The following is a 17,256-nucleotide window of genomic DNA, read 5'->3' as shown; positions in this document are numbered from 1 at the left end:
CTTCCCCATTACAACAATGATGTGAGAAAAGACCAATGCAGCAACTGAACCAAGCAACTATTTTGCAAGTCCTATTTCTTTTCCTTGAGAATTGCATTTTACTGTCAGGTCAGTCAGTGAGGTATCATCAGTAAGTGGTTTCTTGGTATTACAAGGCTACAAAAACCAGATGGCATTAATTGAATAGTATCACCATTCCAAGCAAGGGAACATCAGTAACACCAGGATAATAAATGTCAGCAGAGCATGTGGGATAGAGTCGCAATCATGTATTAATTTATCTAACACAGAAAAGCAGACACAAAATACCTAAGAGCCAAAACTGACAAAAGAAACTTCTCCACAACAACCTCACAGTGAGTTTGGAAAGAAAATTAACAGTGAAGAAAAACAAGATTCACACTCATTTTCATTAGTATTTAAGGTACTGTAGTTAGTGACCCAAGTGCAAACTCTGGCTGCACATCTCTGCTACATATGGGACCTACCAGTGTCTTGTTCTGTTTCTGAAGCAGAACTGATGGCAGCAGATCTCATCGTATTTTGAGCTCCTGGACTACACTATTTGGACCAAAAAAAGGCCATTATTCTCCACAACAGAAAAAACCAACACTTACTAAATGACCCGCGAATCCCATCTTGACCCCCATAGGACTGTCATCTGCAAGCACGGACTCCGATCCCATAGGCTCTAATTCACCTCGGGCATACAGACCACCTTCAGAACAGGCACCGACTTTGTTTGCACTCAGCACTAGCTTTTCCACACATACACGGACAGAGAGCTATTTAGTAAAGATTACAGCCTCCCATATTAACTTTTATAAGCCAAATTCTGCTGCAAGCTACTTTGACATAAACCTAGAGTAGTAATTGCTGCAGTCAAGGAACGCTGTTTCCACGTCGACCCAGCAGCTAATGGGGGAACATGATCCTTAATAAACAGTATTTCCTCCCAAAACCAGATAAAAAAAAAAAAAAAGGCGGGGGGGGGGGGGGGGCGGAGGAACGAGGAAAAGGAAAAAAAGAAGGAAAAAGACCCACCAAGAGCTACACCTAAAGCCCAAACCCGCGGCAGCCTGGAGCCATGCCTCTCAGCGCGGGGTGCCCCGCCAGGCTGGCTGCCCCACTCCGGGCTCCTCTTCGCCTCAGCTGTCTTTCTTTCGTGGTTTTGTTTGTTTGGGTTTTTTTGGCTAGGTTTTTTGGCTTGGGATTTTGTGGGTTTTTTTTCCTCGTTCTCTCCCTCCTCTTTTCTATTTTCCTTTCCTATTTTTTTTTTTTCCCCCCAGCGGTGAGCCCCGCGCTCCCCCCAGCTGAAAGCTGTCCAAGCCCAGGACCACACACAGGCTCCAGCCCCGCCGCGCCGCCCGCCCCTCCCCCGCCGCGGCCGCGCGCACTCCCAAAATGGCGGAGGGGACACCTCCCGGCAGCGCGGCCGCTTCCCACCACCGGCGTGGACGCGGAAACCTGTAACCCGCGGCTTGCCTGCACTGCCAGGCCGGGCAGAGGCGAGGGCACGGGCGGCTGGAGGCGGGCTGATCCGGCGGCCCTCCGCCGAGTGCACGGCCTGGCAGCGCGGCCCCCCGCGGGTGGAGAAGTGGTACGCGCCGCCCGGGGCTGCGCGCCCCAGCGCAGCGCGCGCCTCCCGCCCCGACAGCCACCCGCCTTCCCCGCCGGCCGCCGCTCTTCCCGGGAATGCCGAGCGGCCCCGGGTAGCTCTACCCGGCCGGCCAGGCGGGCAGAAACAGCAACACGGGCTACCCCCCGGACTTACCTTCCACCCACAGCTCCTCCACGTTGGTCTCGAGATTAGCTGCCCTTAATCCTACAGCGAAAGCCCCAAATATCAGGAGGCCGACAACCAAAAACTTCCCGCAGTTTTTCTGAATGTAACAGCCCAGTTTAAACAACAGTTTCTGAAATTTTGCTCGCAGCCACAGCGGCGCTTTCCGTCCTGTCGCCTTCCCCTGCAAAGCAAGAAGAGGTCAGTAGTTGGGGGCTGCGGCAGCCCCCAGAAGTGGGGGGAGCCCCCCATCCCTCCCACTAGCAGGACAGCTCCCGTCCCTCGGGGCGCAGTTCCCGGAGGAAGGATGGAGTGCCGTGAACTGCTCAAACAGGCATCTTTCCAGCAGGGCCGTCTGCCCCGCGGCCCTGCCGAGCAGCCACCCTCGAGCACGCACACAGGGACAGGATGTACCTGCTGGCAGCCATCCTTCCCCCAGACCAACAGGCGGGTTTGGGGGTGACAACACCGTTCGCCCCCGGGCACTCGCCTGTGCTGCCCACCACCTTACTCTTCTCTTGCCTGAAGCATCGCCACCAGCTCAGGCTGGCGCCAGCTCAAAGCATTCGCGCTGGCGAGACCTGTGGCTCCAGGGCAGAAGGAACTACTTCCGATGAACCTCCACAGCCACAAGAAGGAAAAGCCCCTTTTCCTATTCTCTTTGGAACCACAGAATGGTTGGGGAGGAGAGGCGAGGGGATTGTGTGACAGACAGTGGTTAGGAGTGACCGTTTCCCCCATTCCCAGCTCCTAGCAGGGGCTTGGTGCTGAGGCAAGACCCACGTGGTGAGCAGCGCTGTAAGATCTGCAGTAATTCATTTCCATAGAGTTTGGAGACGCTGTGTGATCTGAATTAGGAAGTAGAGCAGCCATCTGTAAGTTACGACAATATTTGCGAACGGAAGAGGGCAGCCACATGGATTTTTTTTTTTTCCTCCTCCTTTCCCTCTTCTTACAAAGCCTAGAAATCCGCTCTCTGAAGTGAAACCATCCCTGCAGCAAGGCAGCTTTTGGAGATTGTTTACTTTGAACATTTTTTGGCCAGCGGAAATTGGCGGCCGGGGCCGTCCCCCCGCCCCGCCCGTGCCGGCACCTCCAGTCCTCCGCGGGGACCGGCGCGGCAGGATTAAGGTGCCCCTCCGACCGCCGGGCGAGAGAGAAAACCGCTGCCTTCTTTGCTGGGGAACCGCGGTCTCCGGGGGCAGTCGCCGTCTCGGCACTCGGCGGAAAACTTTACAAAAGCCCAAGTTCTGCCAAGAAACCGGCCGGCTGGTTTCTCCCCTGTTCCGGCCGGGAGCGGGTGTTGCCGAGGTCGCAGGGCGCTAAGAAAGGATAGAGAAGCAGAAAGGAAGCAGAGAGAGGGAGAGGGGGAGCGGGCCTGGGGCTAGTCATTGGGAGGCTGGGACCGAGCCGAGGCTATTTCGGGAAGTTTAGGAGGAGAACTGCTCCGCAGCACAGGCACGCACCAGGGCAAGCACAGGCGAGCAGAGAGGGAAGGAGGGCACCCTCTCCCGCACTGAAGAGTCACAGACGTCCCTCTCTTTTTCCCAGCATTTTATTGGTGGCCGTTTCGCTTCCATCTCCTCCTTCCACCCCCGCGAGAAAACACACCACCTTCCCACCTCCCTCCTCCCCCGCGGAAAAAGCAGCACTACCACTACCGTGTATCTCTGGAAAAAAAGAGTGAGAGATTGAATGCACCTTTGAAATCTGCTCCAAGGCGAAAGCCGCATCGCAGTAGCTTGGCCGCTGCAGATACTCCCGGTCGGGCGCCGCGGCTCGCCGATTCCCTCCAGTCCTTCGCCGCCTCCCGCCGCCGTTTCTCGCCTCCCGGCCGGGGTGGCCTCCGCCGCCCGCGCTGCTGCTGGTCTCCGGCTCCGAAGCATTACCGGCCGAGGCCATGTTGCCGCCGCCGCCGGCGGGACGGGAGAGCTGGCGCTGCCGCGGCGGGGCCCGGGGCCCCGGGGGCGCGGCGCGGCCGCGGGGGACTGGCGGCCCTACGGGCCGCGGGCTGATGCTGCTGCTGCTGCGGGGGCTGCTGCCGCCGCTGCTGCCGCCGCCGCCGCCGGGGCTGCTGCTGGGGCTGCTGCGGCGCGGCCGCCTCATGCGGGGCGCGGGGCGGCGGCTGCCGCCGCGGCCGCTCCGGCCGAATCGCTCCCCGCGCCTCCCATTGCCACATCGCGCGCGGACCCCGAGCTGCAGGCGGCCGCTCCCCGCGCCCGGCGAGGGCGGGCGGACGGGCGGCCGCGACCCCCGGGATCCCCCGGCCGCCGCCGCGCTATCCTCCGCTCCCGTTGAAATCGCCTGCTCCGGCCGGCCGCCGCTGCCTCCGGGAAGCCGCTGTCCGCGGCGGCGCTCAGCGACGGCGGCGGGGCGGCGGCGCGGCGGGCCGCGGCTGCTCCTGCTGCTGCTGAGCTACCGCGCCGCGCTGCACCATCCTTCCTCAGCGCCGGGGTGCTTCCCGCGGGCCGCGGGGCCGGCGGGGTTCCGCGGTTGGCCCCGCCGCGGCGGCGGGCGGGCGGCTGCCTGGCGCTCTCCCCCGGTGTGTGCGCGGCAGCACCGAGCTCCAGCCCCTCGGCTCCAGAGATGAGATGAAGAAGAAAAAAAGGACTCTCTCCATTTGGATAAAGAGGAGGAGGAGAAGGAGGAGGAGGAGGAGGGGGGGGGGGTGGGGGGAGTATGAGTGGAGAGAGAGCGAGAGAGGGAGGAAAAAAAAAAAAAAAAAAAAAAAAAAAAAAAAAAAAAAAAAAGGGGCTGAGAGCCCGCCCCCGGGGCTGTCAGATGGCTTGGGTTTCTGCGAGGTGATTGGCTCGGGGAGGGCAGAAATTACTCAGCAAACATGACTATTATTAGCTGCTTAGCAACAGCTCACCAAAGTAGAGAGACCACCCAGGCCGGCAACCCTTGTGTGTGCATCTCCAGCTTCAGGGGGAGCCTTAAAGAGATCCAGTCTTCTTTGCATGCAATACTTCCATTAAGGAATGCCTTCTCCCCCTTTTTTCTAAGTTTTCTTTTGAAGAGCGTTACCTCCCCCCCACCCCACTCCCCCACTTATCCCCCGACCCCCGTCCGGGATGCTTGCAAATACACGCACGGAACTTTCTCGTCAGGGACTTACAGAAACACATTTTTCCCTTTCAAGAAAAAGAGAGGGAAACGAGGAAGAAGCAGCATTAAGCGATTTCTAAAGGCGTTAAAAGAAAATCCTTTTGGAGGCACCTTGGCCTCGAGCTGCAACAATTACTGGGAGGTCCGAGCTGAATTCCCAGGCTTGCAGGAATAATGACAGGGTGGTGGACACTGCGGTAGAAAGTGCCAGATTTTTCTCCCTCTCTCTTTTTAACTAAGGAGGAGACTTAGTTCCTTGCAAGAAAACGACTCCGTCCAATTAGAAAAACACAATGAAAATTTAACACTTAAGGGATTTAAAGCCGCGCAGTAGCTAGCTGTTTCAACTTAGGGCTCATTCTTTAACTGAAACCTGAGGAAAGCCAATTCTAATGCTTTTAATGTAAAAGTCCATGAAACGCAGCCTGCCTGGCCGCGCTAAACATTTCTTCGCTTGTTTAATTTTTTTGGCACCTCTTCTTCGCATCGCTCTTCATTGAGAATCAGCCATTAATTGCTGCCTCTAGAGCTGCGCGCGTTCCCCCAGCCCCGGGCTCGGGCCCCGGCCCGCAGCGCGGCTCCCCACGGAGGCAGCTAGGGGCCGTGGTGGACACCCGTGCGCAGCAGCGCGGAGGAGAGTGGACAGCCCGCCCCTCCGGCCCCGACCCAGGCCGGGGAGGCGCTCTGGGGGGTCTGCCCTCCTGCAGGACGGCTGCTGCACGCCTGCGGAGGAGCGCGGCTGTGAAGAGTTCGGGAGCTGGAGGGGGCGTGGGAGAAATGCAGCGAAAAAGAGAGGGGCATGGGGACCCGACGTGAGAAGAACACCCCGTGCAGCCCCTGCCCAGTGCGGTGCTCGCCTCGACAAACGCGCCGGCACTGCGCACCTCTCCCTTCAGCCCCGCCGTGCGTGTACCTGGGGCAGTGGTCCTGAGCAAAACCCCGTAGCCCCTGGCCACTACAAGCGTCCTCCTCCCCTCGGAGGTCTGATGACCATCCTTAGCGGGGCCGTCCCGGCGCCGGCAACGCGGGCTGGCAGCATCCCGGGAGCCGGGGCCGCCGGCGAGAGCGAGCTGCGCACCGCACCGCTCTCTTCGTGAGACTGCCTAAAGGCGCCAACCGTCAGGGCCTTTCAAGGGCCATACCCCCCCGGCTAGGGGGTCCCTTTTCTCTTGGATTTCATCCCAACTCCGTCTTTTCCCACCCTGGGAAACTTGTCTCCTTGGAGGCCCTGCCCTGCTCCGCACAGGAGTGTCTCCAGGAAAGCTGCTAGGAGCAGCAAGCTGTCATGCATGCATACGTAGCTGTGTCCATATGGGAGAAGGAAACCTGAAGCCGTTGCAGCTGAAGGCTGTTTTCCGTTTGAGGCTGAAACCTGCACCTGGGGTGCAGTCGGCCACCTCCAGTTCAAGTTTCCACTTGGGAAAGTGACCATCCATATAGCTAGGAAGTGATGTAACAATACTTTTGCATGTGCTCAACCTCATCATGTCTGATCGGGTAGCAGGGCAGGGGAATGGAGAAAGAAGGGATGGGTGCAGAAGCATTTTAGTTCATCCTCCTAGTAGGCTCCAAAACCAGCCAAGAGTGTCTCTTCAAACATCTGGAATCCCCAGCGCTGTCCTAAGTGCCTCCTGCCTGCTAGCCTTCACACAGTAGCCTAAAGCCCATTCTCACTGCTCATTCCAAAACTATATCTGAAGACTCAAATTTAACAAGCATTGTCTTTATCTCCCCTCTCCCTGTGGTCTGGAAGGATAGATAGATAGATAGATAGATAGATAGATAGATAGATAGATAGATAGATAGATACTAAGCATACACAAGAGATTAATTACTGCAGAGATCTAATTGGTCTTGTTTCTGGGATGGGTGTGTGTATGTATGTTGGGGTTTTTTTTCCCCTCAAGGAAGAAATGTCAGTGTAAAAGTCTCCACTTGGGTGGTCAGAGCAGTGCCTGCCCCCAGTCTGCCACATAGCTGATGCCTGCTTGCTACATTCCTGGTAATAATGTTGTTCCTAATCATTCTGCCCTTATTTACATTTGTAAGCACTGCTGACTGTGATATGCATGCCTTGAGTGTGCAACTGCTCCTCCACGCCAAGGGCTATCTCCATCTTCAGCAACTCGAAGGGATCTCCCAGATTTCTTATCAAGGACAGGCTCTGTGGTGAAGGCCTGGGAAGTTGTTTCCTTATGCAGAGGGACTGCAGTCTACAACCATTCATACCTGTTCCTTTCAATGCCTAGACAGGCTGGGCTGGTGTATGAGAATTTCAGCCTTGGCTTTAGTCGTAGTGGCTTCATTTTGTAATGCTCTGCCTCTTACTTACATTCCCTTTGTGCTCATAAACTCTGATATTGCAGAGGAGCAGGAAGAGCTTCACACTTCCTCCGACCAGGTAAGGGATCAATCCAACAGACGTTAACAATGGGTAACAGATATTTAGTGATTTTACTTCAACACATTTTTTCCAGGTTGCTCTTCACCTGCAGACAACCACCAAAAGCATTTGCACTGCTGGAGCATCTGATTACTCTAATAAAGAAAAGACTAATTAATAAAGAAATGAAGCACAGGCACTTTGGGTTCTTTTAGTACGGTTTATGGGAGAGCTGGCCATGTGAGAAGACCGACTTGTGGGAAAATAATCAGATTTTTTATATTCTCTTAAATTTTTGTCTCTCACACAAGTTTGCATCGCCCAAGTGCACAGGTCTGCCTCGGCTCTGTACTCCACCCGCACACCTGATCCTGGCTTTGACGTAAGATCAGAGTCACTGTATTTTGCAGGGCAGCCTGAGCCTCGCTCTCCTTTCCCCCTGGCAGTGTTGGCCACCGGGCCGGCGGGGGCTTCCGTCGAGGGGCGGCGGTGCACAGCGGGGACCCGCTCCGCAGGGCTGCGCCGCCGCTCAGCGCCCGCGCCCGGGGAAGGAGGCGGGCGGCCTCTCCCCCTCCTCAGCCCTGGAAGAAAGGGAACTGCTCGAGCCAACTTGTCAAAATAATGCGGCTAATTACCCCTGATCTCCTTTCATGGAAAGCTGCTCTGCACGCCACAAAGGAGCAAATGAGGGATCTACAGCACCAACCCAGGAGCGCTGGCATTTTCTTCTGTGGAGGGCTGCGGGGAAATGTGCCTCCAGAGAAATCTCCGAGGCTTCTGGGCTCCTCCCGCACAGCAGCAGACTCCCAGAGGACAAGAGCGCATGGGAAGCTGCGGAAGACAGTGGATGGAGCGACAGCCCGCTCCGTCCAAAACCACGAGGACATCCCAGCCCTAGCAGTCCGTGTCATATTCCACGAGGGGCTTTACCTCTATAAATCCAAGTAGTCTTCAAATCAGATTCTTTTCCTGGCAAAATGCCGTGCCACTTGCAGGACATTAATGTGCATTGAGAGGGGAAAGTTACATTGAACCTTTTTTAGCCAGTCTGGACAACACCGGGTCTGTGCAAAGATAGAGCTCAAGTTTTGCATGTCCCAGAAGGCAGGGCGTTCACTTCCATGATCTCTGCCATCGAGCCTTGCAGAAAAAAAAGCTGAGCGACACAATCTCTTTGACCCACTGCTGGTGCAACAAATTTATTAGAGACATAGGCGTGAGAAATGAAAAGGAAATAAAACAATTCAGTCTCATTGTATGTCTTTCTTTCATACTGCTAATCCGGTTTACACATCACGCCTACATGTCTCAATAGGGCTTTATACACTGTGGCAAAGGCAGAACAAAATAAAAGGTGCGTGTGTGAGTGTGTGTGCATGTGTGTGTGAAATAAGGATAAATACAGAGAAGCCTGAGACGTTTTAATTCGGTGTGGGCTGCCAGTTTTTTATCTACAAGCTTTTAAAATCGAGTAGATTTTAAAAGATTCCTTCTCCTTACCCTCCCTCCTCAGCCCTGATATTTCTAAACAACCAACCTGCTGTCCAGATACAATGTCATATTATAATTCAAATACGCAATGCGCCTAGTAGCCCTAACCAGAAACTAGGTTCACCTATGAGACTGGTCCTGAAACAAGGTGAGATTCTAACCACAGCTGGTAAAGACTGTCTGGTTAGGAGCTGTGAAATATCCACCTTGGCTCCAACACTTATTTTAAAACCATCCGATGATACTAGATGTCTCCCCACTCCCCTCCGTGCTTTTGCTCCACCCAGATCAACCTCCCGTAGAGGAGATAAGGCAGCAGGGAGGGTGAGATCTGTCACTGAACATACCCCCAGTCTCCAGTCCCTGGGTGCAGTGAGACAGCACACATGAGACCGATGACAGCAGCGCTGTGCCGGTCCTGATGGTGCCCGGTACCAGCCAGACGAGGAGTCCAGTCCTGAAGCCGGAGGCTGAAGCCAATATTGACTTCAACCTCGGGCGGCCCCTGTCCTGTAGAGCCTAGCCCCAGAGAAGTTTCTGCTCCCCACAAGGCAGCTTGTTCGGACCAAAGGTCAAACAGGTGCGAAATGCAAGACAGGAGACTCGTTTGCCGTCCTCTGCGGCGCTGGAGTTACCGCAGGAGCCACCTCCCATCAGTGTCCTGTACCCCCCGCGAATCCCTGCGGCAGCTCAGAGCCACCTCACCGCCCAGCTGGGCGAGGGGGAGCAACGCCTGGCTCCGGGGGAGCCCCGCCGCCCCTGCTCCACGCCGAGCCCCCGCCACACCGCGCCCGCTGTGCCCCGCGCTGCCGGCCCCGCTCGGGCCACTCCCGGTGCCCGGTCGGTAGCCCCGGTCCCCGACGGTGGGAGGGAGACTCCCCTCGCCCCCTCAGTCAACACCGCCCTAGGCCCGGGCCCTGTCCGCCGGGTCCCGCGGCCCCGGCCCGCTGCCGCCCCGCCGAAGGGGAGGCACCTACCATCACTGCCCTTGCAGAAGCCGCTCGGGGAGAGCCGTGCTGGAGGTCTGGGTGCGCCCTCTTTTAGTTGTACTGACGGCTTAAACGGAACATCAATTTTCTCTCTTTCTTTCTTTCTTTCTTTCTTTCTTTCTTTCTTTCTTTCTTTCTTTCTTTCTTTCTTTCTTTCTTTCTTTCTTTCTTTCTTTCTTTCTTTCTTTCTTTCTTTCTTTCTTTCTTTCTTTCTTTCTTTCTTTCTTTCTTTCTTTCTTTCTTTCTTTCTTTCTTTCTTTCTTTCTCTCTCTCTCTCTCTCTCTTTCTCTCTTTCTCTCTCTCTTTCTCTCTCTCTCTCTCTCTCCCTTCCTTCCTTCCTTCCTTCCTTCCTTCCTTCCTTCCTTCCTTCCTTCCTTCCTTCCTTCCTTCCTTCCTTCCTTCCTTCCTTCCTTCCTTCCTTCCTTCCTTCCTTCCTTCCTTCCTTCCTTCCTTCCTTCCTTCCTTCCTTCCTTCCTTCCTTCCTTCCTTCCTTCCTTCCTTCCCCTTTAAGCCAAAGGATACTGAAAATGAGAAAAAACAACCTTCCTATGTTGCAGACATTCAGCCGAGTGGTGGAAAGCCTCACAATTACATGCCTGTTTCTATTAAGCAGCTCCATCGTCCTCTATGTGGGTGGTCTGGCTCTCAATAGGCAGGACCTGTCAGGGTCACGTGACGAACCCGTGAACGTTTCCCCTTTACAATAAACTTTAGGGGAAAAAAAAAAAAAAAAAAAAAAAAAAAAAAAAAAAAAAAAAAAAAACCAAAAACAACAAAACAAAAAAAAACCAAAAAAAACCAAAACAACGGAGGAAGGAAGGACGGGAGAGCCCCGCACCGCTGACCCCGCTCCGCTGCTCCCCCCAGCAGCACAGCACACCAGGGCAAGCGGGTCTCCGTCAGCCTCTGCCTCCTCTCCCTGCTCCCACCTGAGGTGTCGAGGGGAGGAAGAGTGTGTAAGGTACCAGGTTGGTGGAATGCAGTTTCCTTGTCAAAAGAAACACATAGTTGGATGGGTACAGAGAGGAGGGAGAAAGAGTTTCCTTCTGGCTGCTGAGCACCCCAGAGTGCACCTGATTTAGTACGTTTGTTTCTAAAAGCTTTATGCCCGTCCTCCTCTTTTTTGGTAGATTCCACTAGAAAGGCAACTTTCAGGTGAAGCAGTGCAATGCAAGAAGTTGCCACCGGTGAATAACTTCTGAAGGTTACTGGGGAACACCACAGTGATTTTCTTCTTAAAAGCAACATTTTCTTGAATAGTTACAAGCAGGATATACAAGCAGAAATACTACTTTTTTGGGGCTTGTGGTGGCTGGTATTGTTACAGGGTCTGAGACAAGTGTCGTCAAGTTGCTCCTGAATTAGAGCACACTGTAAGGAATTAATGGCCTGTCTTGGAAGACTTGTAACTCATTGTTTATGGATAACATTTTATCTCTAGTCAGTCACATTTGATTTGTTATTAGATTTGGAATCTCTAGAACAAATTTTTTGAGAATAAAATACATTCTCTGTTGCTGCAGACCTGTGTCCAAGTTGTCCAGATAATTCTGTTTGTCTTATGTTTTGAAAATGTGCTTAACGTTTGGGTTCAGTGATTCACATGATTTTTTTTTGCATACTCCTTAGCCATATTTTATATCACTCTATTGTTAGAGAATTCTGCTAATAGAAAATAATGTGCATGTTACAGTCGTGTTCATTATCAACAACATAAAAACATTGCATAAGAAAAACTGTTATGAAACCTCTTAAAATTCAATTTCATTAAGCAGTCTATTCTCCATATATATGATCTGCTAGGTATAAAACCAGGCTAGGTATCGAAAGAATGAGTAAGAAGGACTTTATTTTCTCCCTACAGAACTTATTTTTACACAACAGGGGCTTGTGTCAATGACAAAGACTTGAAAGAGCATGGGAAAAGACATTTTACGTGATTTTTCAAACATACCTGAAAAACATGGGAAGGAACGGGAGGGACGGGAAACTGAGAAAACAAAGCTCAAGCTGACTTTGCTGCTGAAGATCAGACGCCCTCCCCCTAAGCAGCACTATGCTTCAGTGCTTCAGTTTTGTCCTGTTTTATTCCCTTTTGCTCCTATATGGATAAAGACGTATTTCAATCCAATTCTGTATTTTCCTTCTGAAGCCACTGTTGAATGTCTTCAGCTAGAGCTATTTTGGCTGTACCTATGGGCGTTTCTGCCGAGAAAACCTCTCTGAGCTTCTTACAAGGCCATCTTGTCAATGATCATGTGTTGCACCTCTCTTTGAGACACAATTAGGCAGACAGCTAGCTAAGATTAAGAGAACTGTCTAGTAGTCTTGGCCAGGCCAGCCAGCCTCATGCCTGGACAACTGAATCTTGTACAAAGCAGCTGCAGATCTGATCTAAAGCAAAACAAGTTTCTGAGTTTTGTTTGTTTGTTTTGTATAAAAAGATGGTATATATGATATTTGCTATCATGTTCTTTTTAGTCTTTTATTAGTCCAGTCCTCACCCTCAAGAAAATGAGTGTCATGTCCTCATCACCCAGCACTTTAAAAGCCACACGGTTTTCAGCCATAAACACGTTCATCTCTGAAGAAGAAAGAGAAGAAGGGAGACCCTGACTACTTAGTTTCCATTTGTTATGGAGAGGAAGCACCACCATGGATACAAATCTGATAGTCCTTTGCTACTTGTATCATGCATATCTTGCTGATGTCTAGCGACACAAGAAACACCGGGAAAAGAGATGTTCAAATGGCAAAAAGGTCTCCAGAAAACCCTACTACCAGAAATGTTAGATTATTTGCTCTGTCCTTTCTCTGAAGATAGGATTTGTTCCCTATGATATTACTGGAGGATGATTGCCCAGTCTGGCTTTTAAAATCTCTTTCCACAACTTTCCTGCTCAAACAGTAGGGAGTGTGGTTCTGGCTTTTGGAAACATACTGATATTTTCTCAACGTCTAACCCAAAATTTCCATTTCTTTAGGTTAGACATATTGCTTCTTTTCCATTTTAGCATTGATCATAAAATATATTTCCTTTCTCATTACGTAAAAAAGAGATAGTTAGATTATCAATGTCTTTCTTCAATCTTTACACTCCAGGCAATTCATTCTACCTTTCTCCACTGGCATATTTTCTAAAGTCCTAATGAGTCTTACCAGTCTTTCCATGATCCTCCACAGCTGGTTCCAACATCGTGGTGGCATTTTTTTGCTTGTGCTCAGGATAGAAGTCACTATAATCCCCAGATCCCTTTCTGCATTGTCCTTCCCTGAAGTCTTCCCTTTAAGCATGTCTGTATGTCACTGGAAAACACTTCTATTACACCTTTATGTATGATATTCAGCTGTTATGAAATGTCATTATTTTCGTATCTGCTTTTCTTTGATTTCATAGTGCAATAAAATATGCATTCTAGTTAAAATTTGGTCGTCATTTATGGGCACATTAGCACCATAACTCTGTTTGGCCTTTTCAAAGAAAAAAAAAAAAAACCACCTAAAAAAAAAAAAAAAAAAAAAAAAAAAAAAAACAAAAAAAACACAACAACAACAACAACAAAAAAAAAACAAACAAAAAAACCCCCAAAAAACCAAAACAAAAAAAAACAACACAAAAAAACACACAAAAAAACCCCAAACAAACAAACAAAACCCACAAAAAACCCCCCCAACAACAACAACAACAAAAAAAACCCAACCAAAAAACCACACAAAAGCTTGTTAATCTTGCAAGTGAACTCAAAATTCACTGACTTAATTTAAAGATACTGCTAAAAAGTTTTTGATAAAAAGATTTTCAATGATTAGTAAGTATCAGAGCTCCATGGCTAGAAATTAGCCCATCTTTTGTAAGACTTAACAGCATATGATTTACATGGCTAATTCATTGACTAAGACTGACTGTTTAGTTCAGAAAGTCACATCAAGGGTATAAGACCCGATGGCACACCAAGGAATCCTACCATACCAACAGAAATGTAGACCTGAGGAAAACTCTGCAGAAAATAAATCAGTGGGTCTTTAGGTTGCATTCTCAGGCCATCCTTGACTTGATATGAGCTTGATAAACCTGAGAAACCTCTTAGGTCATCCCTGGGCTAATGGTCATTCCTGACCTAAGAAGTTTCTCATGTTTATTGGTGTGATTAACCCAGCACATGGTTTTTGGTTGTTCATACAGGAAATACAGGGAGAATGCAAGGGCCAGAAGGCAAAAGACAAGCAGCTCCTCTGTATGGTCTCTTCTCTATCAGTCTTAAAGCTGGAGCTGTGAAATTTCATATATGTGTGCCACTGTATGTGACCTTTTGTTGACCTTACACATCGTCCTAAACATGGTGCAAAACATCTCCAAGGGACTGAAGATTTCATGTGGTGCAGAAAAGTTACAGAAGCAGCACCACTTATCTGAGTACTTGACAGGAATTTATTTGGATCTAAGAAACAGAATCACACCTTGAAACTGTGGTAATTAATGAGAGGATTCATGCTTAGGGGGATGCACTGAAGTGTATACCAGTCTATAAACATCCTGTTTCTACTGCAGTGTTTCCCAGTTCTATACCTCTCTGTGGGAGAGAGAGTGACATCTCATCCAAGAAAGTCTTGGAATCTGGTGAAAAATCCCCTGGGAACATGAACACTGGCGGCCATGGTAAGCCTTGGAACTCTGCTACGGTTTTGCTGACAGGTCATTCCTACCTGTCTGCCACATGAAGAAGTGTTATATAAGGGCTAAACTATCTGCTCTTCTCCGTCAAGTGCTTCCAAGAACACTAGTGATCACTAGGACTGAGATGATTTCCTATGCCATCACTTGCTACTAACCATATTTGACTCCACTTTTGAAACAGAGTGGGGGTCATGTTGAGATGTTGGGTCACATGTGGTAAAAATATGCCCGAGGGTTGTTTGCTAAGTTATAGTGATTTTTTTTTTTTTTTTAATAAATTGGAACAAGTGGAATAGTTTGGAATCTAGGCAAAGTCATTGGTACACCAGTCTTTCTTCAGCTCTGAAAGAGAAACAAGGAACTTCAAAGTTACACACATGTTAGGAACAGTGCCCATGAATTTAATTATGCTGAGTTTAATTAGAAATGAGAGGAAAGTTATTTGAGCCTCTGAAACAGAGAGGACTTAAGAGGGGTTATCTTCTAATATAGCTGAGAAACAGGAATTTATTGCCTAGGGAGTACACAGAGGTTTTTGGAAGGAACTGAAAGAGAAAATGGAAGAGGGGTTTTATGCATCTTAAATACACACTTAAGTTTGCCCTAAACCTGTACAGAATCCAGGATTTCTAATATCTTCCCTTTTTATGAATTTCAGCTCCCAATTGCATAATTTGAAGGGAGTTTTTAAATAACTGAAGGACTTGTGCACCCAAAAGGTATCGTTTTTTCTCCAACTGTACAAGCTGGACTAATAAAAAACATCATCTCTGCCTTTGCATCTTCCCATTTTAACAAACTAGAGGCTCAGCTACTGGGAAGTTCAGTGTCCAGACTGCTCATCAGGAAGCCTAACACTCTTCTCCTTAGGTTTTTACTTGTTTTTCTGTAGATGTCAGGACAGAAATCTGTCTTGTCCTTTGCTGATACATTTAAGCCCTGACATGTAAGAATTGTTAGATTACTCTTGACATTTTATCTTAGCTAGGTTAGCAATAGAGTTTTTCTCCCCAGACAAATGCCAGCCACATGCCTCAGTATCATGATGAAGTTGTGTTTTGTATGGTTTCTTTGCCTTGTTGTTTTGTCAAGCACTTTCATGTTCCACTCAGGGAAGAGCAGCCAGTTAGCCTCCTCCACTACATTTAATGAGGCTGGATAGAAAATATTGCATTTTAAATTGCATCCTAAGACACTCTTATGGAAGAGTGTATTTCCTCTTAAATAACAATGGAAAAATGTTACCTATTATTTTGCAAAGCAGGAAAGGAATGCACAGAGAAATTCTTTCCCTCTTTCTCCAAGAATCATGCATCACAACACATTTTTTACATTTGTTTTATTACTTTTGGTTTTTTTATTATTGACATTATTTACTATAAAGTAAATGCGTAAATAAAGTCTTAGCGCTCACTATGCTATTACATCAAGTAAATCTTTTTTCAATGTGTGAAACTTAATAAAAGCATCTGTATTAGTGATGTTCAGTGATGTGTTATTGAGAATTCTGTACTCGTCTGTAACAAATTGTTTGGACAAACAGTCTAGCATTCATGACTCAAAGACTTATGCGTGTTTTTGAATCTATGCTTAATGTTTACTCGTATATTGTCTTTATTGCTACTAGTGCCATTGTGCTTTATTTTGAAAAAAAACATGCTTTTGTTCTCTGGACTGGTGGCTGGAGCTTTGCAAATAGCTATCTCCAGCTTGTACTGGTAGAAGTGATAGCAGCTCTTCTGGTTCACGGATGGCCTGTGACTTATATTCTCTTTTCATTCACAATGTCTGTGATTTTGGGAAATGCTTGATTTTCTCCACTTAACACGATGCCAAGAGCCCCTCTGCAAACAAACAAGCAAGCAAGCAAGTGAACAAGAATCCACTTTAAAATCCTGAGGCCTTACACAGAAAAGTTGAGTGTTCATATCCAGGTAGATATTCATGCTTTTTAAATACCTGTGTTGTGGTAATTTTTTGTGCATCAATTCAGTTGCAAACTGAGGCTTCATGATATTTGGATGGAGGAGCTTAGAAAAATGCAGTCTGTTAGAATTGTGGGCTTATTTCCAACTGTGTTGACTTCTCTTAGAATTAATTGCTCTAGGATAACAGGGTTCTGTTGAGTTATTCAACAGAATTCTTCCATCTGTGTGTCTTCATATTATGTCTTCATATAAAATATTCAATATTATAATTGAAGAGTTCATTTCTTGTTTTCAAAACTAATAAAGCATTTTGATCTGCTCATGGATCCTGCAAGACTCACAATTCAGAGTACTGTCCTCTTCCCCCCTTCTTTTTCTTATATTTTATTTGGTTGTTTGTTTGGGTTTTTTTTTTTTTTTTTTTTTTTTCAGGGTTTTGGGGTGTTTTGCAAACCAGGTGCCTGTATGCTACCTATATATCCTATATAGTTGCTTCCTGGGCTGAATGACACCAGGTGAAATTTTAAGCAACTAAACAATGCATTGTGCTGAACTGTACTTTGAAAACCATCTTTGTCTGTTGACCTACATAAAATCATTAAAGCTTATAAACCATATTTTCTTGGCATATTACTTCAGAAGAATTTTTTAGAATGTGAATTGCTCTAAATAACTGAAGAGAAATGTAAATGCCTTTTGGCACACTGCCACAGATCATAGCTTTTATTACAGGAAATAAACTTCATTCTTAGAATTTACTTTGTTGTTTTTTTTAAAAAAAATTCAGTTGTTAACTGGAAAGTACCATGGCCTAAAATACCATCAACCATCAGAGAAATGTTGATAAAGTTGGACAATCTGAACACCCCTTGTAGTATGACATCAAGAGGAATGCTTAT

General features: G+C 48.5%; 1 protein-coding gene across 2 annotated transcripts in view; it reads right to left on the bottom strand.

Moving 5' to 3' along the window:
- Positions 1-9,938, bottom strand: part of PTCH1 (patched 1) — a 72,235-nt gene extending 62,297 nt beyond the window's left edge. The window contains exons 1-2 of one of the 2 annotated variants that reach the window (XM_066181697.1): positions 9,743-9,938; positions 1,775-1,967 (exon numbers count right to left, since the gene is read on the bottom strand). In XM_066181697.1, coding sequence (XP_066037794.1) covers positions 1,775-1,967; positions 9,743-9,745 — 196 coding nt within the window. In that variant the 5' untranslated portion in view covers positions 9,746-9,938. Of the gene's footprint in view, positions 1-1,774; positions 1,968-3,484; positions 3,767-9,742 lie in introns of those variants that run through there. The other variant, XM_066181698.1, reaches the window with a different exon arrangement.
- Positions 9,939-17,256: the final 7,318 nt, after the last annotated feature.

This window comes from Chamaea fasciata, unplaced genomic scaffold (genome assembly GCF_029207755.1).
Source record: "Chamaea fasciata isolate MVZ Bird 193981 ecotype frontalis unplaced genomic scaffold, bChaFas1.0.hap1 SCAF_4, whole genome shotgun sequence".
Lineage (NCBI taxonomy): Eukaryota > Metazoa > Chordata > Aves > Passeriformes > Sylviidae > Chamaea > Chamaea fasciata.
Note: the sequence above shows the minus strand (reverse complement) of the source record. Positions and strands in the feature narration are given on the sequence as shown.